Genomic DNA, 24,489 nt, shown 5'->3' with positions numbered 1-24,489 from the left:
TTTTAAAAATTACTGTGATATACTTACAAATAAGTTACAAATGTAGCACTCTGAATTACCACCCAGGCAACATGCCTGTATAAGAGCACTCAGAAATGCATTACCAGCACCCTCAGAAACTATACCTATTAGTGGAATTATTCAGTTATAGGTATCTATGTTATTCTTTAGAATGGCTTTCAGGATGTAAATTCAAAGCACATTAAAATGTTTTTCCTGTATGTCTCTAGTTACAATAAAACTACAAAACTTGATACATTTACAGTGGAGCTAACATTTATATGTAAAACAATGACAAAATTTAAAGAAGGAAAAGTAATGATTTAACATATTTGCTACTTGAATTTCTGGTAATTATATAAATCATAGAACCTCCATGCTATTACATTATCATTTTTTTTTAACAAAGTAAGTTTGCCAAGAAAATCTTTAGTGTTGTCATAACATGCAACTCTCAAACTGTGGTGTCAAGTCAGACTTTTGTATTTGTTCTTATCGCTTGAGAATCTTAAGTAACATCAGTCTTACTACATAAAGACACAAAACGAAGAGTTTTGCATTGTGTAGTGATTTAGAGTTAGGTGGGAATAATAATTACAGTCAGTTAAGGCTCCTAATTTCTAGAAAGGAGGGAGGGGCTTAAAGGGGGCATTCTGTTGGAGGAGGAGCCAGGAGGATTAGTGTTGAGGCAGTATGTACACAGCGAGCACACTGAAGCCACCGGGGCAGCTTGTAGAAGAGAAACAGTGCTGATGGGAATCATGGAAGGGGTGAGAGGTACCCCATGGCACCACCACCACTGATGGTACTCTGTGTTTTACAGTTCTTTTGGACCTCTCTTTTGCCTCCATTACTTCATTGTGCTTAAAGTTTTGTTTGATGATTTGTTTTGCCCTTTAGTAGTTAGACAGAATCAATTTACAACTAATAAACTGACTTAATTTTTCTCTCAAAGGGAGGCTATGTGTCACTGACAGTTGACGAACTGTTTGCTTATCACAGACTGTCTTAAGTCAGTAAGAAACTTCAGTCTCCATCCATAACACTTTTATCCTGCAGAAATTATTTCTTCCAACATTTATCATGACTTCTGGCCATGAACATCATTTTGCTTAAAGTAGTACATAAGAGCTAATGGTCTTATTTCTAACGGTAGTAGATGTACTCATCTTGCCTTAGCCTGATTTGTTGGAGGGTCTGGTCTTAGGCTGGTGGACATCAATTTTCTTAAGACATTTTTTTCCTGCTGGAATTTAGGGGAAGATGCATCTCTGCCTATTACCAGTGGAGGGAGCTACCAAGTATTGGTGAACAATGTGTTTTATTTCACACAACGTGTGGTGGACAAGCTTTGGCAAGGCATGTTCAACAAAGAATCTAAACTTCTTATAGATTTTATAATTCAACTAATTGCACAGGTAATCCATTGTCACATTAGTTGTAGAGTACATGTTTTCCTATTGAAAAACTTTGCCTCGGGTGTCAAAATTGTTGGAAATAAGTGTAACTAGTAAGATAATGAATGTTGACATTTTAATGTAAAGTTCAGCTTATTAGAAGTGGATAAAACGTAGGTCTGTAACCATTCCCCCCCTTACCCGTGGCCCGGTGCCAGTGTGTCCAGTATGTAAAGCTTCCTCATTCTCTCAGGCTGTGGGCTCCCACTGCCTTCCCCACTGGCATTGCTCATTGCTAACCACATAGCTGGACAGCTTCCTGTTGGTTTAAAGACCTTAAGTTAATACGATTTGATAGATTTTCATAGTATGATGCATCAGTGTGTCAAGATTTAACAGAGCATGAAGAGTTGATATTAGAGGAGTATTCTCTTCTTGTAATTGAATCTTTACAAAGTTCACTGTAGTCCTTGTTCCTTTGAAGATGTCATATTAGTGTGTGTTTGTGGTACCTTTTCCGGTTTGGCACAAGTGATAAATCTTATTCAACACATGATGTAGAAAGTAGGAAATACTGTTGTCATGTTATTAGACACACACATGTCACCCAAGAATTTTTTAAGAATAAATTTGTATTTAAGCCAAAGAGAAAAGTTCTCACGTGAGATGAAACAACGTCAGAAGTTCTTTACTAACATTTTAGGTAATTTTTTTTTTTTTAGTAATTTTGAGTAGCGATTGATCACCCTTACAAAACTTGTGGGGTAGGAGTCTCTACCCAGATGGCACTTGCCCGTGTTCTGAGGGAGGCTGCTCTGAACACAGATGTATATACACACAGCACTCATCTCATTACATTTATGTGTCTCGTGGGTTCTGAACCTCATAATAGCAAGAGCTTTGTATTTTTTATCTTAGCACCCCAGTACTTAGCATGGTGTCTGATACATAATAAACCTAATAAATGTTCATGTGTGAATGATAAGCAGACTTTTTTTGTCCATTTTATTAAAGTATCTCTCATATCTTTAGTCAAAAAGAAGATCCCAGGGATTGTCACTGGATGCGGTTTATCACTGCCTCAATAGGACCATATTGTACCAGTTCTCCCGGGCACACAAAACAGTCCCGCAGCAAGTAGCTCTCCTTGATTCACTCAGGGTCCTGACTGTAAACAGGAACTTGATCCTGGGCCCTGGGAACCATGACCAAGAATTCATTAGCTGTCTGGCTCACTGCCTCATTAACCTGCATGTTGGAAGGTAACTCTTTTAGGTTCAGTTTGAATTTGTCTTTGATATTTTTCTACCAGAACTCTTTGTTCTACTTTTCTGATTATAACATTTCTTTTTTCTTTAATCTCGGTTTTACTTAAAACTTCATGAGAAGGTAAAAGACAAGGGTTGAATTTCTGCAGTGAAATAATGAGTATATTTTTGCTTTAATTTTCTGTATCTTTAAATTTTTTGTTAATCACATGTCACATATATAATTTTTAAATAAGAGTTTGCTTTTCAAGTAAATTAGATACACACTATTGGAGGTTAAGAGGGGTAAAAAGATAAGAATGCAATAAATAAATGCAATATATGTTAAATGGGTAAAATTAGTATTTTGCCACTGATTGCTTTGCAAGGTATTTCTTTGGTGTCTGCTGGGGGCCAGGCATTGGATTAGGGACTGGGATGAAATGTGAATGAGACAGACCCTGTGGCAGGTCTTGGAGCATGCAGTCTACGAGGGAGGATCCATAACTAAGCAATGTGCTCTTGCTACAAGCACGGTGCTTTGGGAACACATAACAGGTGCCCCTAGCCTGGGAGAGACACCTGCTGAGTTACAGCTTGAACCTGGTTGAGGATGAAGTTAATCCTCCAACGAGAATGGGGAAGAGTGATGTGGGAAGAAAGAGTCATCTATGCGATTGCCCAGAGGGCAAAAAGAATATGGCACATGTAGGAAACTGCAGGTATTTCACTGCTGCTGGAGCAAAGAGTGGTGAGATAAGATATGGGAAAGGGGGCACAGTCATAGGAGGAGAATGTTCTTAAATGAACTTTTCGTAATTTTTAGGTAAAAATGTTAATAGTGATAAAAAAGTATCTTAAATAGTACGATTCTCCCCTTAATGCTGTAATTTAGTTTAATTACATTCAGTCGAGTGGATTTGTGACATCATTGCTTAAAAATGGCATTTTCATAATAAACTATAAGTTCTGTTCTGTGCATCTGCCAAATGTCTGCCACTTATGGAGCTCTGTGACAGAGCCAGCGTTTACTTGTGTCTGCAGAGTAGTACTTAGTCATCACAGTTTACAGCTGCAGTAATTTCCTTCATATAGTTTAAACTGACTGGAATTTTTCAGCAATGTGGATGGGTTTGGACTGGAAGCAGAAGCCCGCATGACTACATGGCACATTATGATCCCCTCGGACATTGAACCAGATGGTGGTTACAGCCAAGATATTAGTGAAGGTAGTTATCTCAATTTTTTCCCCCTTTTCTCTCCACTCATTTCTAAGATATAACCAAAAAATCCGACTTCAGAAACCGCCAACATTGACAACCAATCTCTCCATAGGGCATACCTGAACATATACCAATATGCCCGCCAGCATATACCAACGTGCTAGCTGTACATCTCCTTATGCCAGGATGAGTAAACCCCTGATATTGCTCGCCCTCCGCATTTTATAGTAACACCAGGAAACTTGGTGATACTTACATTTGCACAAGCAGTAGTGCAAATATGATACTAACTTGGCGCTTACTATTAAGAGAGCTGGCTATTGATAGTATTAGGCCAATCACAGTAGAGGCAAATATTGCTTGAGACAGATTGTCAGTACTACCATTTTTATTCTTTCTCCCTTTTTTAAATCTAGTTTTCCCACTGATTTTGTAATTATCGTGCATATGAGAGTCTTTGGGTGGATTGATTTCTAATTTCCAACGTTGTTCAGTTGAAAAGATTAGATAATTACAGAAGTGTTTGTCTCTCCAGCAATATTTAGTGTGGTAGTTTTGCATATGATTTTATCCTTTGTAGGTCCAGCACTCATTCTTTCATTCATTTAAGCATTAATTTGTTCTCTGTTCTTTCACTAAAATTTCTTAAACCCCAGACACTAAGGACACAGTGATTGTTTTCACCCCCCAAGGAACTAACAGTCTAGAACACTGGTTCTCAAAGTGAGGTGCTCAGACTAGTAACATTGACATCATTTGGGAACTAGTTAGAAAAGCAGATTCTCTGGCCCCATTCAGATCTACTGAGTACTCAGTACTCAGATACTCTGGGGGATGAAGACCAGCAATCTGTTTGAACAACCTCCCAGGTGATTTTGATGCTTGCTAAAGATGGACTGGCCTAGAGCAGGAGTCGGACAAATTAGCAAGGAGTCCAAAGCAAGATGGAATTTAATAGTAAAAGCTCTAAAAATATTTGTTTACTATTTCTTTCCTTTTGCAAAATCATCAAGAACAATTAACTTATTTGTGAATATACCTTAAATATTTAGATCTAAAATTTACTTTTAAGTGGAGAATAAGTTCTTTTCTTTTATAGAAGAAGCTAGACAGTGAAATATATATGTAATTTCCAGTTTTATAAATAAATATGTAGTCTTTTTGCTTGATATAAAGTTTTTTGGTTTTTTTTTTTAAGTTTTCCAAGTAGCCAATCGCATTTTTGGTTATCTGAATAATCCTTTTTTTGTTGTTTTGTTTTTTTTTTTGGTTTGTTTGTTTGTTTTTGCGGTACGCGGGCCTCTCACGTTGCGAAGCACAGGCTCCGGACGCGCAGGCTCAGCAGCCATGGCTCACGGGCCCAGCCGCTCCGCGGCATGTGGGATCTTCCCGGACCGGGGCACGAACCCATGTCCCCTGCATCGGCAGGCGGACTCTCAACCACTGCGCCACCAGGGAAGCCCTGAATAATCCTTTTTTACTGAACTGGCTATGATATGAAGCATTTTTTGGACAATTAAGTACTATACATCTAAGTTGAAATTCTTCAATAAAAAAGAAAAAAAATACTAACTACCTTTATATTCTTTTTGATCAGTTGCTGTTTTTTATTTCCTAGGGCGTCAGCTTCTCATAAAAGCTGTCAACAGAGTTTGGACTGAATTGATTCATAGTAAGAAACAAACCTTGGAGGAGCTTTTCAAAGTCACTCTACCAGTGAATGAAAGAGGCCATGTGGACATAGCTATAGCAAAGCCGCTCATTGAAGAAGCCGGTTTGAAATGTTGGCAGAATCATCTAGGTAAGACAGTTTACAGATATCATGTGACAAAGGGACTTACATACAACTATCATATATGGGTGCACTTTGGATATGAAATTAAAACTTTCCCCGAAAGATATTATGATGACAATAGAAATGAAAATCAATACAGTATAGCCCATTCTAGAATGATTATGCTGAGATTAGGCTTTTCTTCTTAGATTTTTCTTTTAATTTTATTTTGTTTTTGTTTGTTTTTTTTTTTTTTGCGGTACACGGGCCTCTCACTGTTGTGGCCTCTCCTGTTGTGGAGCACAGGCTCTGGACGCGCATGCTCAGCAGCCATGGCTCATGGGCCCAGCCACTCCGCAGTATGTGGGATCTTCCCAGACCGGGGCACGGACTCATGTCCCCCGCATCAGCAGGCTCAACCACTGCGCCACCAGGGAAGCCCTCTTTTAATTTAAAAAAAAAATTTTTTTTTTATATGTGTTATACATCAGGCATCTATGAGCTTGGTAAATAATACATTGCTCACAACTTTAGTATGGTCACCATCTTGGTTATGAGTCTACATCCCTTATCTATAATTCTGAAATTCAAAAAGCCCTGAAAACCCAAGGTGTTATTATTAATTTGATGCCAAAACTCACTTGGTAGCAAAACCTAACCTATCTTTGTTTATCCTACTAGGCATTAATATTAATACATTTTGCTGCAGAAATATTAATTATTATATTATTAATTATTGTTTGTTACCTTAGACCTTCTGGTGGTCTAGGGTGATACAGTACATGTACTGTATCACCATTTTTTTTTTTTTTTTTTTTTTTTTTTTTTGCGGTATGCGGGCCTCTCACCGTTGTGGCCTCTCCCGTTGCGGAGCACAGGCTCCGGACGTGCAGGCTCAGTGGCCATGGCTCACGGGCCCAGCCGCTCCGCAGCATGTGGGATCTTCCCGGACCGGGGCACGAACCCGTGTCCCCTGCATCGGCAGGCAGACTATCAACCACTGCGCCACCAGGGAAGCCAGTGTATCACTTTCTTAAAATTCTAAATTCCAAAGTATACACAACACCAAAGATTTTAGGTAGGGGACTGTGAATTGTTATTAACATAGAAACTGATTACAGTTAAAATAAATTTGCATATTACTGCAGAGCTATGAGGTTTCAAGCAAATGTGAGTTCAACTAGTACAATAAATGTCATGCAGCTATCCTTATACAAGATAAGTAAATATAATATCTGAGAGTGTCTGCATCTGTAACATAAGCTGCTTTTGATAACTGCAGAATTGTGGTTTGTAACTATTATGCCAAAGTATTAAAAGTAAGGCTAATAAATACATGGAGAAACTGTAAAATACTCTAATTTTAATTTTGTAGCCCATGAAAAGAAATGCATAAGTCGAGGAGAAGCTTTAGTGCCCACCACACAATCCAAATTGTCCCGTGTCAGCAGTGGTTTTGGTCTTTCCAAGTTAACGGGATCGAGAAGGAATCGAAAGGAAAGTGGGCTTCATAAACACAGTCTTTCCACCCAGGTACATTGTTTCGTTTTATTAATGATATGATTAGAAATTTGTAATTCAAGGTTTAGTTGTAGTGTTTTATATAATACACTTAATACATGCAAGCATATGATTTGAAATGGAACTTTTCTGCATTTTTGCTTTAGACAGAAGAGAGAAATAACTCAGGTTGTGGAGCCTTCTCCCATTTTATTATAAAATTGCACTATGAGTGTTGTGTATTTACATCCATTGCATAACTGGACATAAGATGAGATTCAGATATTGATATATGATAGACTATGGATAATTTTTTCTCAGCTCTCCCAAACCTTCCATTTTATTAATAGTTATATAAATTTTAAAGCAACAGCAGACAAAATAGCTTTTTATTTTTTATAATTTTGTTGTACATGCCTGAGATTGATTTTTTTTTTTTAACTCATCTACCTCCAGCATTAATTTCTTCCTCATCATACTGTCTTTGCCATCGCAGAATATTAGTGGCAGCTGTGAAAAGGGCCTGGGAGAAACCATGTGTATGAGTCATTCCATGTGTCAGGTTGGGTTCCCCAGGAAGCACACTCTGAGAGGGAGTTTAGTGTGCAGGATGTTTATTAGGGGTGCCCTTGATATTTGTGGATGGGAGAAGAAGGAAGCAGGATTGGTCACAGGGAAATGTCAGGCTACAATGCAGGTCTGGCGACAGACCCAGCTGTGACCCAGGTGGAGCTTTGGTACCAAAATGACCTGTCAGAGTTGACCTTTACTGAGCTGAAATGGCTGAGCCTGCTTGCCTCCAAATCAGCCAGTGATTGTGGGGTGCCCACAGCTCTCTGCAGCTGAGGAGATCCCTGAAATACTGACAGCGCTCCCAGAAGTTGTGGCAGTGAGCCCTTCCTTGAAAGGGGCACTGGGGGATGGGGGGTATATGGATCTGTGTCCATCACATAAGCCTCTATCAGATTCATTATATAATTAATCTTTCAGAGTTTTCTGTGGGGTTTTTTGGGTGTTGTTGTGATGCCTTTAATAGAATTTTAACTAACTTGGGGGCATTATTTCAAGGCTAGTTAACATTTTTTTTCAGGAAATCATGAAATATTAAGACTTTTTCCACTCATTGTTAGGAGATTTCTCAGTGGATGTTTACACACATCGCGGTTGTTCGTGACTTAGTAGACACACAATATAAGGAATATCAGGAGGTAAGAATCATAATCATAATAATGGTTTGTTTTGCATTCTTTGAGTGAGAAAAGATTGTTTCCCTTGGTATCTTCCTCCTGCTTTTAAGAATAAGTTGCTGAACTGAATTTATCATGAGATAATGTTTTGTTTTGGTTTTTTTGCGGTACGCATGCCTCTCATGTTGTGGCCTCTCCCGTTGCGGAGCACAGGCTCCGGACGCGCAGGCTCAATGGCCATGGCTCACGGGCGTAGCCACTCCGCAGCATGTGGGATCTTCCCGGACCGGGGCACGAACCCGTGTCCCCTGCATCGGCAGGCGGACTCTCAACCACTGCGCCACAGGGAAGCCCAGATAATGTTTTTGATTATCCCTGCCAGCAGCTACTTTGGCCATTGGTTTTAACATAGAAAGACTGGAACTTCCTACAGGCAAACTGCATTAAGAAGTGACAGACTGGAGACCAGCACAGCTGAATCCTAATGACATTCACTACCAACATATTGCATGTGTCTGTTCTTAATAAAAATTAAAATATTGGAAAGATCCCTTTCTTTCATACTTAACAAAGAGACCATGAAAATGTGCATCAAAATCTCTAAGAAGTCTCTAAAATTCTAAAAAATTAAAAGATAAAGGTATTTTTTATTACAAGTGCTTGGTGATTTTGTCAGTAAGAAATATTTTCAGTGAAATCCTCTTGATGAATTCATAGTTACTCAACAACTTATTCGAAATATTTTATTTCCATGGCAGCTGAGTTATATCTTATTAAAGATTTCTGAATGATAAGCTGCTAATATTTTATGGGCATGATACTAGATACTTAGTTGTTACAGGGGATTTCCTCCTGCCAGGAACACATAAGTACTGTGATGGTATCATTATAATATCAAGATTACTCCTTCAATAATCATTAGTGTTAGTTGTACAGTATAAAGGGATCTTTATTCTTAAATTGTATACTTATATTCCATGAATTATTAGATAAGCATCTAATCATTAGGTGCTTAGTTTTAAGCATCTACTGTTGAAATGTTACACATTTTGACATTTGACAAATAGAAAGAAGTTATTCCAAGTCATAAATTTCCATTTAAGTAAGGTGGTTTGGATCTATACCAGGGCCAAGTAACAATGGTTTTCCTTTAATTTTTATATGAATGTTAAGTTCCCTATCAGAGATGCATGTGTATATTCTTTACCTAAAATTATTGGAAATGTTACGGTGATTACCAGGAATCTAGTGTGTTGGCAATATTTCTTGATGTGGCTTTCTAGATTTTCTTTTATTCATGTTCTAGTAACTGTTTTACAATTGGGGGTGGGGAAGGGGTTTCATCCTTAAATTACTGTCTTTATTAACTCACACTGGACAAACCATTTCCATGTATTTTCATAAGTAATATTACCATCGTCCCTGTCCCTGAACTACAAGTTCCTTCAGCACTCTGGTCAGGTGTACTGCACACGCTACCCTGTAGGGATCTTCCATGTATTGTATACTTGGTGCTAAAATAATCGGGCCATCACTAAAACCCCACCTTCTCACAAGATCGGCAGCTTACTTTAACCATAAATAAATGTAACTTTACTTTTATAATATTGCCTGAAATTACCTGGATTGGTTTTTGTTTCCAAAGAATAACTTGGTTTCAAGGTACTTGTAGACTGTTCATTGTTGCTTGTGCTTTTGCTTGAAAACCAACCTGGACTCCCTCTTGTTAGCGTCAGCAGAATGCCCTGAAGTACGTGACGGAGGAGTGGTGCCAAATCGAGTACGAGCTGCTGCGGGAGCGGGGGCTCTGGGGCCCCCCTATTGGTTCCCATCTCGACAAATGGATGTTGGAGATGACGGAAGGGCCCTGCAGAATGAGGAAGAAAATGGTGCGGAATGATATGTTTTACACCCATTACCCTTACGTGCCGGAAACGGAACAAGAGACAAATGTGGCGGTGAGTGCGCAGAATTCAGCGTTTGTAGTGAGGCTTCCATGTCTTTCTTCTTTTTTGTAAGCGTTTTCCCTTATTTGGTTAATTACGAAAAACACCTAATTTAGAAGATTTGATGAACTATAATAAGTTGATAATGCCAGGGTGCTGGCGGTGGAATGAAAAGGTGCAGCAGGGAGCCTTCACAGTGCAGTGGTTTGGATCTTAGACCCTGGAGCCAGCTGCCAGGTTTGAAACCTGCCTCTGCCCCTTCACTAGCTGGTGACCTTGTACCGGCCACGTTAACCTCTTCAGCTTCTGCTTTCTTTATGCCTAAAATGGAGAAAATAACAGTTCCATCTTAGAAGCTATTGGGAGGATTAAATTAATTAAAATTAATAAAGTACTTAGAATAGTGTCTGGCACAGAATAAGCACTATATAAGTGAGTGTTAATAAAATAAACATTGCCACTAAGCAATATTCTTTGAAGAAATACAGAGCACAGTTAAAGAATAATGATAGCCTGAGTGTATAGATCTTCCCATTTATATTGAGAAGCTTCATCACTGGCTCCACGGGTATAAAACGAACAACATTTGCCCCTCAAGTTCCTTTTTATTCAGACAGGTTGCCCTTCCTAAAGCCTTCATTCAGATTTTTGCACTGACCATAAAAATTTTGTCTGAAATAATCATGATCTAGGAATCATGTTTTTGTGTTCGGGAAAATACAGTCTTCCCCAATAAAGTCACTGCAAATTTGGAAGAGAAACCCTTCATGGTTTAAGTACTTTCACATACTTGACTTTAATATGATTCTCTCAACAATTGAAGAAACTAAGATTTATAAAGAAGACTTGACACATGTGTCTTCTAGTAAGTAGTTCAGATCATATAACATGAGACAACTTGCATTGTTCCAGTGTCTCTTTTTTCCCAACCAAAACCCTGGCTCCATTTATCTTGTGCTAATTGACTATACATTTGTCCTGATGCTACTTAGAATATAGGCCTTAGACCTGCTAATATATAGTTATTTAAGTTTTTTTTTTTTTAAGATAGCTCCCTGAAGTTTACTTTTCTCAAAATTATTCCGTTCTGTCAAGAATGCCGTACTTGGGGGACTTCCCTGGTTAAGACTTCGCTTTCCAATGCAGGGGGCGTGGATTGGCTCCCTGGTCAAAGAGCTAAGATCACACATGCCTTGTGGCCAAAAACCCAAAACATATTGGGACTTCCCTGATGGCACAGTGGTTAAGAATCTGCCTGCCAATGCAGGGGACATGTGTTCAATCCTTGGTCCGGAAAGATCCCACATGCCGCAGAGCAGCTAAGCCCGTGTGCCACAACTACTGAGCCTGGGCCCTAGAGCTTGCGAGCTACAACTACTGAAGCCTGTGTGCCTAGAGCCCGTGCTCCTCTGCAAGAGAAGCCACCGCAATGAGAAGCCCATGCACCACAACGAAGAGTAGCCCCCGCTCGCCACAACTAGAGAAAGCCCATGTGCAGCAACAAACACCCAATGCAACCAAAAATAAATAAATAAAAAATAAAGTAAAATTTTAAAACAGAAGAACAAATTCAATAAAGACTTTTAAAAAATGATAAAAATAAAATAAAAAAAGAATGCCATACTTGATAAATTTTAATTTAAAGCACTGTAATTTCTAATACTAGCACACTATGTAGAAAAAAAAAATCCACCCATATTTTTGCAGCCTTTTAATAGCACCTACATTTGTCAGATCAGACTAGCAATATAATCTCTATTCTTCATCCATTTTTCCCAAATAAATAATTGAATAAGAGTTTAAGCCTGTAGCAATTTGATAAAATATTTCTTACTGAGTCAACACTCATTCAAATTGAATCCATTCAGGGATAGGAAAATAGAAGATGTGCTCTCCTAAATACGTGACCATTCACTATTTCTATATAACTGAGGCATATACTTTTTGAGTTACATAACCATAGTATTTTTTTTTATTGTGTCTACACCTTTCCTTCTTTATAACAGTGTCATTTGTTTTACAAAAGTATATTTGAAGTTCTGTATCAGATAAAAACAAAATAACCTATTCAGAGTCCACACTTACAACCTTAATATCATTAGCATTTTACCTAAGCCAAGGAGTTCATCAGTCTGTGAAATCTAAACAGACAGTCTCAGAAATAAGTATGAACCATACGGAACTTTTTTTTTTTTTTAAACCAGATGGGTTACATATTGGGAAATACAAGGCAGTCAAGAAATGTTAGAGATACGTTTACAAAAAAGGAAAAAGCAGGTGGGAAGGGGAGATGATTACAGATTGTAGAATTCATGCTGCTGCTTAAGTTCATGCACAAGTCAAGGTTAATCTGCTATGATGAAGTTTTCTGAATGAATAATGATTTTGGTGTTGCTCGTTCAAACTCTTTTGTAAATTTGAAACCCCATTAAATGTCCACTTTTTTTCTTATGGAATATGCAGTCTGGCAATATCAACAGCAAAGAAAATTCCAAAAAGTAGAGCAGCTGCTATCCCACTAACTTCTGTTGTGAAATCAAAAAAGGAGAGCAGATATTTAACGAAGCACAGTGAGCCTTGATAGTCTGCAGAGCGGTCACTTGCAGTTTCCTGTATGTCTCATGACAGCCCTCTGAAGTATAATTATATTATTATCCCAATTCCACAGATGATAAATAGAAGCCTAGAAAATTAAGGAACACCTTCTAGGTCATGCTAAGTACTGGAGCAAGATATAATGACTATAGATTGACAGTTCCTCAGACGTTCCTCACTCTTGAAAAAGGATTCCAATCTTTGGTGGTTTTGAGAAGTTGTCAGTGAACAGTGAATTTCTTCCAGACAAAACCACATATTGGGTTGGCCAAAAAGCTCGTGTGGGTTTTTCCGTAATGTCTTATGGAAAAACCTACACGAACTTTTTGGCCAACCCAATACTAGGTTTTGTCTCTCTAATGCTAAAGAATATCTAGAACTTAATGTTGAGTGAATGGACTTACCAGCACTCTTTCTTCCTAAGTTAGAGTTTATCCATTGCTTCCCATTCAGCATGCTTATAGAATTTTCCTAATTATTTTTCCACTAAAAAGGGCTAGAGTCAAATTTTATGGGGTGTGAAGTTTATATAACTTGGGGAGGCACTATAAGAAAAAGAGTACAAAATTATGAATACAAAATTACTAGGGCCCCACTTCCAGGACTTTGAAAGGAGCCCATGGGAAGTGACGGCTGTTGAGGTATATGCTTCATTAATTTCACCATAAATCCTCCTGTGGTCTGAGCTGTATTAAATATTGCCTCCCAGAGTTAGAGATCAGTCACGTCTTCCCTTTCAGCTCCCATAAACGTGTTGCCCTCCTTGCACCCATGTTTATAAAATATATAGGCAGTACTTTTTGCGACGTTACAGGTATTTCAGGTATAACAGGTACAAACTGAAAATTGCTTTTAAGGCCTTTTGATAGGTAAAACAGGCTTTGCCAGGAGTAAGGACAAATGATTTGATCTTTGCTTTATTTATGAAGAACAATTATTGTTTTAAGTAAAATTTAAATCTTTAGGCCTCTTAATTGAACTAAGAAATAGAGTGATGATTTAAAAGTTATTTCTTGTTTTAAAATCTTCGATGTGTTAGAATCAAGTGATTATTTCTTTAGTTATTAAAGTTTTATTTCTTAAACCTGGATAATGCTACATACTGTATTAAAAAATAGCTTACCCTTTATTATTAGTTTTGAATTTTATTTTTAAATTAGTTGTTTATTTATAGAATGTAGAACATATGTGAGTGTTTCATTTGCCACCGACTTAAAAGCCTTGAAAGTTTATCAACTAAAATTGTTTTAATGAGAACAACAATATTTTTTTTGTCCTGAGAAAAGTTATGTACATGTGGAAAATTCTCCTATCTCACAAAAAAATAATTTATCCCCTTTGCACAGGGACTTTCCTTAGGGGACCATTTTCAAAACTAAAATAGCTATACTGAATTGCACTGTAATTCTGTATTTTAAGTGGTAGTATTAGTTATAAATATTAAGATGTGAGCCTGGGATATGATGAAAATACAAAATATGGTTGTTTTTAAGCAGTTGTCTAATTACTCTGAATCCTAAGGAATGAGACTAAAATTCCATATCTTGCCATTTAAGAAGTTATATTTAAGTACTAAAACCAGGTTTTAGTTCTGTAATCCCCTTATTTTCACAGAATAATAATCACAGAATAATAATCTCAAACAAATTGACTATTCTTTGCAAATATCATTGGGGCAAAGACCTCACCGTTTCCTGTTAATGTTGGGTTGGACTGCTTGGGGCAGAAGGGTAAATGACTTACCTGAAGTTCCTTTTCTAATTAAGGGAGTCTCATGTGGGTGCCTCCACATATATTTTTATATAATATATAGATATCACAGGACTCATAGGAACTAAGCAACTCATTCAAGAAATTCCATTGCCAGCAATATAGCAAAATTGGAAGTAAAGGGAATATAAAATTATTTTCTACAAATTCTGACTTTGAAAAATTTAGGTTTCTATATAAACATAATTATAATAATAATTCAGTTATAAAAGTTTAAAGAGCGCTATGATAATACTAAAATTATTAGTATAACATATATCTTCGCTAATGAATGTTGTACCTTTTAGTAAAATAAGATCCTCAGTCAGTAAGTGGTTCAGTGAGCAAATATGTATTAAACTAGCACTGTGCCCTGTGCTGCAGGGAAAATACAATTGTGTACATGTCAGACCCTGCCCACATTCTGGTTGGGGATATATAGTGGACATCAGAATTGGGTTTGACAATAGTAATTGGTCATTTTGCTATATTGTTTTATCACATATCTATCCAGTGATCCACCTTGTTTTTTTATTAATTTCAAAATGAGTTGCAGAGTCAGTACCCTTCACCCCTAAATACTTCCCCATGCATATCAATAGAGTTCAACATTTGTTCATAATTCTTTTTTATTGACATAAATTTTAATATATTGAAATATATAAATTCTAAGTGTACCGTTCAGTGAGTTTTAACAAATGTGTAGTAATACTCATGTAACCCAAATCTTTACCAAGATTGAGAACATAGATGTATATTTTCAAGATTATCCTTCAACATAAGGTATGCTTTTAAAAGTTTGCTTTTAAGGAGAGAGGTTTATTAAAACCATATTAAGTATTTGAAAGTATGCCCAGTAGTTCAATGTTTGTTTTGCCAGGGGAAGCAAACATCTGTAAAAGCATTTTGCTTGCTCATATTTACTCTAGGGAAAGGTACTAGAAGTCATCTCCAGGTACAAACTGTGAAAAGGAAGAAAAATTGGAATGATTCTTGGATGTGTTACTGTCTGTCTGTAGCTGTCTGTGTGTTTACACGCACAAGTCACACACTCCAGCTCAACAGATACTGCCTTCTTGTTAGTCGAGATTTTATTGAGAATAAAATATAGAGTAACTACCTAATTCTTTAGAAAGTAATTTTTACAAAAACTTTTGGTTTGGAAGGTGATGATCCAGGCTTCCTTCTGCTTTCAGCCTTTCTGAGGTCATAGCTTTGAAGGTAGCAAAGGAAATAGGTCCTTGGGCTTTTAGGGGAAGGTGTTTTTTCACTAACAAGCACTTAGTGATTTCTGTGGTATGGGATATTGCAGATAATAGTTTAAACCAGTTGCTTCTGTTACAAAACAGATCTAGGGATAAACACAGTAAAAGGTAGGTGGAAGGTGATAGCTAGCACTAGGTTCTATTATCTGGTTTTCTGTTTTTTCCTTTGAAGCCATATAAAGAGTTGCCTGTAAATCATCCATGACACTGGCAGCCTGTGGTGAAGTTTTGTCTCTGTGATTTTTAAGTTTGTCCTGTTCAGTAGCCTTGAGAATTTTAGTGTAGTTTCTTTTACTTTAAAACTACTTTGGATAAGTGAGAAAATAATCACAAGATGCTAAGTGATTATTTCAAGCAGCTTAGGATATCATATTAATTTTGTGTGAGTGTATCTTCCATATTCCATACAGTCCTCAAGAATATTTTATTTTTGTGTTGTTCTTTGTTATTTTTTTCTGATGTGTCTATACTTAATACCCTGTTTTCAGTCTGAGATCCCAAGTAAACAGCCTGAGACACCCGATGATATCATTCCTCAAAAGGTAAAACACAAAATACCATAAAAGAATGCAAAATACTTGCAGTTTTGTTTTTTTTTCCTTTGTGTTATTTTGTTTTGTTTTATTTTGTTTTATTTTAGTGCATGGTAGACTAGACTAACCTAAAGGGTTGACTTTCGATTTGTTGTTTCTATAAGTTCCTTAGAGTTGAAAAGTGAATTTCATTCATGCTGAGAGATGTCCTCGTCTCTCTTGCTTTGTTCTGATTAGCTTTGTAGGGTCTGTATGTTGCTCACTAACAGGCTGAGTATTCACTGCTCTCACCATGAAATGTGTACTGCTTCACACTTAAACTAACAAGTCCCAAGGCATGTTAGTAATGGGCAGCCTGACACTACCAACTTTTTTTTTCAATTACTCAATTTATTCTTCTAGATATTAAACAGTATATATTTTGAGAATGCAGGTGTATTCTCTTTTAAAATTACTTTTTCAATCAGAAGGAACTAAATGGAAACTAAGCATATATGACCACTTTTTAAAATACAATTTTAATTTATTTTAATTAATTTAAATTTATATAATTGTTTTCTTTTTCCAGAAGGATTCAGTACATAATAAAGTAAAAAAAAAAAAAATGCAGTTCAGAAATGTCACAGAAATATACCTCAAAATATTTAAGGGAAAATGCTTATAGTTCCAAGTTTAAGTCAGGTATGAAGTCAGTAACCAAGATGTTGTCCCACATCTGTTAATTCATTGTCTTGCCCATCACTAACTATGCTTTCATCTTTTTAAAAATGAACAGTTATGAGTTGAAGATAATTGTTAGATCTCATGTAGAGAATTGTTATAGTACAAAATTTACTACCCTGCTTTCATTTCAAAAATATTGCAGTATTATTAGTTGGTTCATCAGATCCTTCCTTCCATAACTGTAATTTTTTTTAATAGCATTTCAGTACTTTCCTGTGTTATGTATTTCAGTTTCCATTTGCTGCATATCATTCATCAAGGTAGCTTGCAGCTCTCTTCATTCTCTAACTTTATACCTGAAGTTAAAAGAAGGGTAATGGTGGCTTGAGTTAGGCATCTTTTCATCTCAAAATTGGTTCAGTATTTTAGTCTAAATATTCCTGTTGGACACTTGTTTTCTACTTTAGTTGAAAATCATTTTTTTAAAAAGGTCTTCTTAAAATAAGCATTATTGTAGACAATACATATAACTACCTGAGTCGAAGAGTTAGGCTGATAGAATACTTTCAATTAGACATTCATAGGAAAAGAAAGGTAATATAATGTTTAGAAAGGGAAGGTCTTTAAGCATGTTTCAAACCCTGTCGTTTTCTTAATTGTTAATTTAAAGTCTGGGTCTCATTATGATCAACGTGTATACATATAAATTTTTCCCTATGGTTTTACATTTTTGTAGGAAATTTTAGACCTTAATTTTTCATTAACTATTGTTTTAAGAAAAAAAAAAACTTTGGGTCAATTGGAGTACCTGTTTTTAGGATAAAAATTATTCTGAAAAGGAAATGCTCTTGTGTCATACACCAAAAAGGTAAATCTTTTCTAATGTTTTTACATAATTAATTTCTTCTTCAAAATGGACTTATATGTTCTTGATATACTCATTTAGTTAGTAAGTTTATGGATCACATTCTTTTACACACAAACAACAGGATGTTTTAGCAAATTAGACATACCAGCTCGGAGTGGCAGGCCAACCAAACAGTGTCATCTGGCCTGAAGTCGGTCGATTCCATATTGGGTCAGGACTCTCTGAAGGTTTGGGCCATTTCCAGAGTTCCAGAGAGACATGGGAATATGAGAACAGGGCAGTTCTGGGTCCCTACCTCCAAATATCTGAAGTAAACACTCACACAGGTAATTCCAACTGAATGGATGGCCCTTTAGGCCTATTTACTTGGGGTGGAAGCAAGGTTTCAGGCTCCTCAGAAACTAGACATCCCCTTGCAACTTGATACTCTCCGACACTGGGCATTCTCTCTACTGTACTGATGCATCAGTAAGGCTGTACTATACTAACATGGAAACATTTGGCTAAAGATGATGTGTTTCTTTTTTCGGGAGGAACAAAACTTCTAATATTGTTGTTTTATATATTTTTTTTTAAATCAGTGCAATTTAAAAATAGAGAAACTTAACCCAAAAGACTGTGGATTTACCCTGTATAAATACAGTCTATTAATTCTTGAAGATAAATTATCTGAGTCCTTTCCTTTTGTTGTTTCTTAGAAACCTGCTCGCTACAGAAGAGCTGTAAGTTATGACAGTAAAGAATACTACAAGCGACTAGCCTCTGGCAACCCAGCCATTGTCCAAGATGCCATCGTAGAGAGTTCGGAAGGTGAAGCTACTCAACAAGAACCAGAGCATGGTGAAGACACTATTGCTAAAGTCAAAGGTCAGCCTTCCTCTCTGATTTTAATTAAAAACCATTTGGGAGCATTCCTTTTACTTGAATCTATATGAAAATATTAGCAACTATAAACAGTAGGGTCAACCTAAAAGTATCCGTACATATTTTACTATCACATCCTTCTTAAAGATTGATTTCTATATCAGAACTAAAGAGACTGTCTCTTCTTTATTGCCTACAGATGAATGTAATGTGCCTGTTGGCTTGATAATTTTTTTTCACTGTATCTGGCAGAATTCTCAGTGGTGCCTGATATTTAAGTTAAGGCCCTGAAAACTAAATAAATATATATAAAACTAAAACAACCACTAAATGTGTCATTAGTGCATGTTGGCTAACAGTAAGAAATAATGGTCTTTCTTCTAATGAGCTAAGACAGATTATTCCAAAGCTATACTTTATGAGCCTAGAAAGACATGCATATGGTGATGAATTGGACTAAAATGGCCATGGACTTTTTGATTTGTACTTCTGCATATGTGTGCCCCCTGCCCTCTTGCTACAGCTTCTTTGTGATCTGGACCTACCCAGTCTTGAAGATACTGGTCAAACTGTCCTCCTCTGAAGGCTTTTCCAACTCCGCTGTCCTCCAGTAGCACTTTGCTCATATCTTTTATAGCAGTTTCAGTGATTTCTTTCACTGATTTATGTTTTCCTAAATTATAAGTTTCTCAGAGGCAGAGATTATTTCTCCTCTTACTCTATAGATTTTGGCACATGCCTGGCACAAAATGGGAATTCAGTCAATATTCAATAAGTAAATCAGTACATTGTTTTAATTTTTTAAGCCTCTGATTTATCATAAATTCAAAAGTCTTGGCGTAGTCTATAGATAAAACCCTAGAATATAAATTAAGAACTCTAAATTAAAAATTATTTTCAGATCTCATTGATAAAAAACTAACAGTATATGACCATGTCAACAAAAAAATTTATCTGCTGTTGTGATCGGTTTCTCCTATTACATTATACCTGTTCTCTCCTGTGATAACTATGAATTACTAAAGATTTCATAATCCATCTAACATTTTCATAGAATCACTGAAACTTTTATTAGTTGAACAAAGTTTTCAGCCTTATCATTTCTTGACACTGCATCAGCAAAGTTATTGAGATGGGTCCAAAGTTGTATTTCCTGGCTATAACCAAGGTGTATAATTCACAGAGCTTGTGATGTCTTGTGTTTGGGTCATTGGCATTTAACTTCTCTTGGCCTCATTTTCCTAATGTCTAATTGAGCTAAAACCACAAATTTTGGTGTCACTACTATGATATGCAAGATGCTATGCTAGACATAGAGTTGGAGGTTTTGATTCGTCAAACTAAAAATAAAGCAGCTGGAAGCTTTTCGCCTTGTGGATATTCTCAGCAAGACTTGATCTTTCTTGTTTATTTATTATACTCTTTCACATGTGAAAATGAGGTTCTTCCCAAGGCAGAGCAGAACCTCTGATAACTTGTGTTCAAAGGCTAGGATTCTAACAGGCTGATTTACGTTTATCCAAAATTCTTAGTGTAACTATCGTTGGTAGATACAACATTACTTTTTTTGGTACAGAACTAAAGAATATGAAATTAAATGTGAGATTTAGAGTTTATTTTGAGTGCTTCCCATACTCTGGGTTATCAGTGGTTACTTTCATCAGCTGATTTTAATTTCATCTGTGATTATCAATAAAATTATCAAAATGTAGGCAGTAAAATGATAACTTATATGGCACATTAAATTGTCTGGCCCTATATTTTTAAAAGAATTGTTTTCTTATTCTTTATGACCTGATGATTTAATCAAATTCATTCATGTATGAATGACCATACTGCCACTTGTAATATGAGTCTTGAAGTAGTCCTCATGGGCCCTCCAAGTAGGTGGAATCTCTTATAATCATGTTTATAACTTGCTGTCCTAATTTTTGTTTCTGATAATGACTGATCATTTATTGAGGATATCCCCTCAATGACACCTGCCCATTAGCACCACCACTTTTACCATTAATTATGATAAGACCTCTGTTTATCATCATCATCTGACACTTACTGAGAATTTACTATTTATTATGCATGATACTAAACACTTGACATGAATTACCTCATTTAGTTCTCCAACAATCCTCCTGGTATCCATGATAGATAGTATTCTTGTCCCGGTTTTATAGATGAGAAACTGAGTTTCAGAGGGGACAAATAATACTCCAGGGTCATGCAGCTGTTTAACTCCAGAGCCTGTGCTGTTGACCACTGAACTGTGCTGCCTCCCCATACCTTTCAGAACTATCTCAAATTGGAAATGTAGAGGAGGGACTACATGAGACTAAACGGCTCTCAAATGACCCCAGCAAGACCACATGACCCTCTTGGCTCTTACCCTGCAGGACTGGTCAAGCCGCCTCTAAAACGGTCTCGATCTGCACCTGATGGAGGAGATGAGGAGACCCAGGAGCAGCTACAAGACCAGATTGCTGAGGGTAGCTCTATAGAAGAGGAGGAGAAGACGGACAACGCCACCCTGCTGCGCCTATTAGAAGAGGGAGAAAAGGTACCTTACTTCTGAAAAGGAGGGATTGTATTAAGTGGTTTGTTTCCATTTTACAAGACTAGTTGAAGGGTATTTATCTGGCAGCCAAAGGTAAGTATTTTAGCCTCTGCAGTGAAATCAGTATTAGGTGCCCTTTTGGGTTCAACACTCTGCGTCTTTCATCTGTAGGGTTTTCTGACCTCTCTGAACACGCTGAACAGCAAGAAGTTGCATCAGATATAGTATTAACAGTTGACACCTAGTTCACTGTCTTCCTCTAAACCCTTCATTAGGCTGCAACTCTTGCCATAATTCTCGTTTCAAACCCATGTACACAACCCATTCGGTAATTTGGCCCTGTATTTTTTCCTATAACTCTGTAATTCCAGTAACCACACAAGCAACTTCAACTAGCCCATCATCCCCAGCCTTGTACTTAACCCCTGCTTTGCTTCATTCACAAAAGACTGCTTCGCCTTCCTGTTTCTCTCAGCCTCTTATACCCTGCGACCCCTCCAGGCTCACTTTACTGACTCTGCCATGTAGCCTGAGCCCCCTGCATTTTGTCCCTTGCATTTTGTCCTTGCAGTTCGGTACATCCATGATATTTCTTTACTCTGCGCTTTACTCATTGTGTTCTCTGCCTAAATGCCCCTCTTTCCATCACTTGCATAACCTCTGTCCTAGTAACTCCCATTTGATGCAACATCATTTATCTGGATGTCTTTAATGCTCACACAGAGGAAGCTTTCCTTCACTGTCTTGCCAGCTCAGGCTTAGTTAGACACCCTCCTCTATGCTTTTATAGCACCTTATATATATCACTCATTTTATCATGTTATTATTATTTGTTCCTGTGTCTGTCTCTTCACCTAGATAGTGAGCTCTTTTGAGGCAGGCACTGTTTCTTATTTCTGTCCCAGTGCTTTACACAGTTTCACTCACCTGATAGAAACTCAGTAAACCTTGAATGAAGGAGTGATTGGTTGAATAAATAAAGGGATAAATGAGTAAAGGAATGAATGAATTGAATGTATAGTGAGTATCACCTTTTTAAAGGTTGTTTTGCCTATTATATTAGATCTTGGTATAACACTTGAAATCTTATCCACTAAGAAATGGTAACTAGAAATTAGGGTTTAATTTTTTAAATTCTGTTCAAATATCTGGCCTGATTAATCTTAAATGAAAACATAAAAAGAAAAAAGTATGTAACTATAAAAGTCCATTAGATCTGAAGGAAGTACAAGAGAGGCTTCTAGGGTCTTGGGAATGTTCTGTTTCTTGATCTGGATGCTGGTTGCATCATATTTTAAGCATTTGAAAATTCATCAAGCTATGCACTTATGAAATAAACATTTTTTTCTGTGTGTATTATTACAATAGAGTTATTTTAAAAGTATGTCAGTTTTTCTCCTGTAACATTCTAAGTTTTTATTATTGAAGTAGTTCAGATGTGGTGATGAAAATTAACTTATATTTGCATATTTTAGAAAATCTATTTTCTGATGCTGTCATTTTTTTAACTTTTTAAACTCATGAGTACAGTTTTTGCTCTAATTGCTTTAAGTTTGAATAGTGAAGGAGGTGTATTTAGACTGACATTTATTTGACATTTGTTTGACTCTGATTTAATTGCTGATTTTTTTTCCTTGATTCGTGTTGAACTGAGTGCAAGAAAGAATTTTTACTAAGGACTAGATCCTGCCAGTTGGAAAGAAAACACTGCTAACGTTGAGAGATTTAGCAAGTCCTTCCTTCTATGAGGAAAATGCAACTTCTGCCAAGTTTGGCTTTTTACAATGGCACAACAGACTGCCAGGCAGGCAGACTCCAGTGGAGAGCAAATAGAGACAAATTCCACAACTCCAGTTCCAGGGGTTGTTATGGAAAAAGAGGAAAGTAAGCTATGTGGAAGAGAAGACAGCCAACAATTCCTAACATGATTTTGTACATTGTCTCACTAACTCTCATGACAAACCAATGAAGTATATTTGAAACTTATATGAAGACACAGAAGCCCAGAAACATTAAGAAATTTGACCAAATCTATAGTTAAACCACAGAACTGGGAATTCACTCAGGATTGTCAGGCTCTGCATACCTTTTTCACTCTGTATCATCCTGCCTGGCCCAGGGCACAATCCTAATCTCCTCGCATGTATGCCTCAATTCTCTTTCCTGCAAAGTTTGTGTCTGTCTCCTTCCTTTTCTAACTTGTTCATTGACTGTAGAGCCTAGTACACATGTGCCTAGCACGGAGTTAGTACTCAGTGAATATTAGGATAAGTGGATTGGGTGGATGGATATGAGTAATGGTTGTTTCCTTTTACTAAAGTCAGCTGCAACTCAGACTGCAATCTTAGCTATTCTTTTTAATATGCTTAAACTCTGGTTAATATGCTTAGCTCAGGGGATGCCATCACAGAGTGACATCTTCATAAAATCTTGTTTGCCCATTAAATCCATGTTTAAAGACATTTTGCTTCATTTATATCAAAAACAGAAATTACCTGATTTTTAAAAACTATATTAATGAATGTTTATGGTTTTCTTTTTAGATCCAACACATGTACCGCTGTGCTCGAGTCCAGGGCCTAGATACCAGTGAAGGGCTACTTCTTTTTGGTAAAGAGCATTTTTATGTGATTGACGGATTTACAATGACAGCAACCAGGGAAATAAGAGATATTGAAACCTTACCTCCAAAGTAAGTGAATGAAGAGATACAAAGTACAGCTATCTTTAGAAAGCAATACATCTACATGGGTTTGTTTGCTTTTTTCTTTTTTTTTTGGCTGCATTGGGTCTTCATTGCTGCGCGCAGGCTTTCTCTAGTTGCGGCGAGCGGGGGCTACTCTTCGTTGTGGTGCGCAGGCTTCTCACTGCAGTGGCTTCTCTTGTTGCGGAGCATGGGCTCTAGGTGCGCAGGCTTCAGTAGTTGTGGCACGCAGGCTCAGTAGTTGTGGCTCACAGGCTCTAGAGCGCAGGCTCAGTAGTTGTAGCACACGGGCTTAGTTGCTCTGCAGCATGTGGGATCTTCCCAGACCAGGGCTCAAAACTGCGTCCCCTGCTTGGCACACGGATTCTTAACCACTGTGCCACGAGGAAAGTCCTACATAGTTTTTTTTAATGCAAAAATTGT

The 24,489-nt window shown here is 37.1% G+C and overlaps 1 protein-coding gene across 4 annotated transcripts in view; it reads left to right on the top strand.

The window, feature by feature from the left end:
* WDFY3 (WD repeat and FYVE domain containing 3) overlaps positions 1–24,489 on the top strand; it is a 262,639-nt gene that overhangs the window by 192,424 nt on the left and 45,726 nt on the right. For 3 of the 4 annotated variants that reach the window (XM_030847029.3, XM_060299607.2, XM_060299608.1), the window contains 11 exons: positions 1,258–1,418; positions 2,430–2,659; positions 3,764–3,873; positions 5,486–5,668; positions 7,017–7,174; positions 8,272–8,349; positions 10,059–10,286; positions 16,372–16,425; positions 18,646–18,814; positions 21,202–21,365; positions 23,906–24,054. In XM_030847029.3, the coding sequence (XP_030702889.1) occupies positions 1,258–1,418; positions 2,430–2,659; positions 3,764–3,873; positions 5,486–5,668; positions 7,017–7,174; positions 8,272–8,349; positions 10,059–10,286; positions 16,372–16,425; positions 18,646–18,814; positions 21,202–21,365; positions 23,906–24,054 (1,684 nt within the window). The remainder of the gene's footprint in view (positions 1–1,257; positions 1,419–2,429; positions 2,660–3,763; positions 3,874–5,485; positions 5,669–7,016; positions 7,175–8,271; positions 8,350–10,058; positions 10,287–16,371; positions 16,426–18,645; positions 18,815–21,201; positions 21,366–23,905; positions 24,055–24,489) is intronic. The other variant, XM_030847033.3, reaches the window with a different exon arrangement.

Source organism: Globicephala melas, chromosome 5 (assembly GCF_963455315.2).
Source record: "Globicephala melas chromosome 5, mGloMel1.2, whole genome shotgun sequence".
NCBI lineage: Eukaryota > Metazoa > Chordata > Mammalia > Artiodactyla > Delphinidae > Globicephala > Globicephala melas.
The sequence above is the reverse complement of the archived record's forward strand: the minus strand, read 5'-3'. Positions and strand labels throughout refer to the sequence as shown.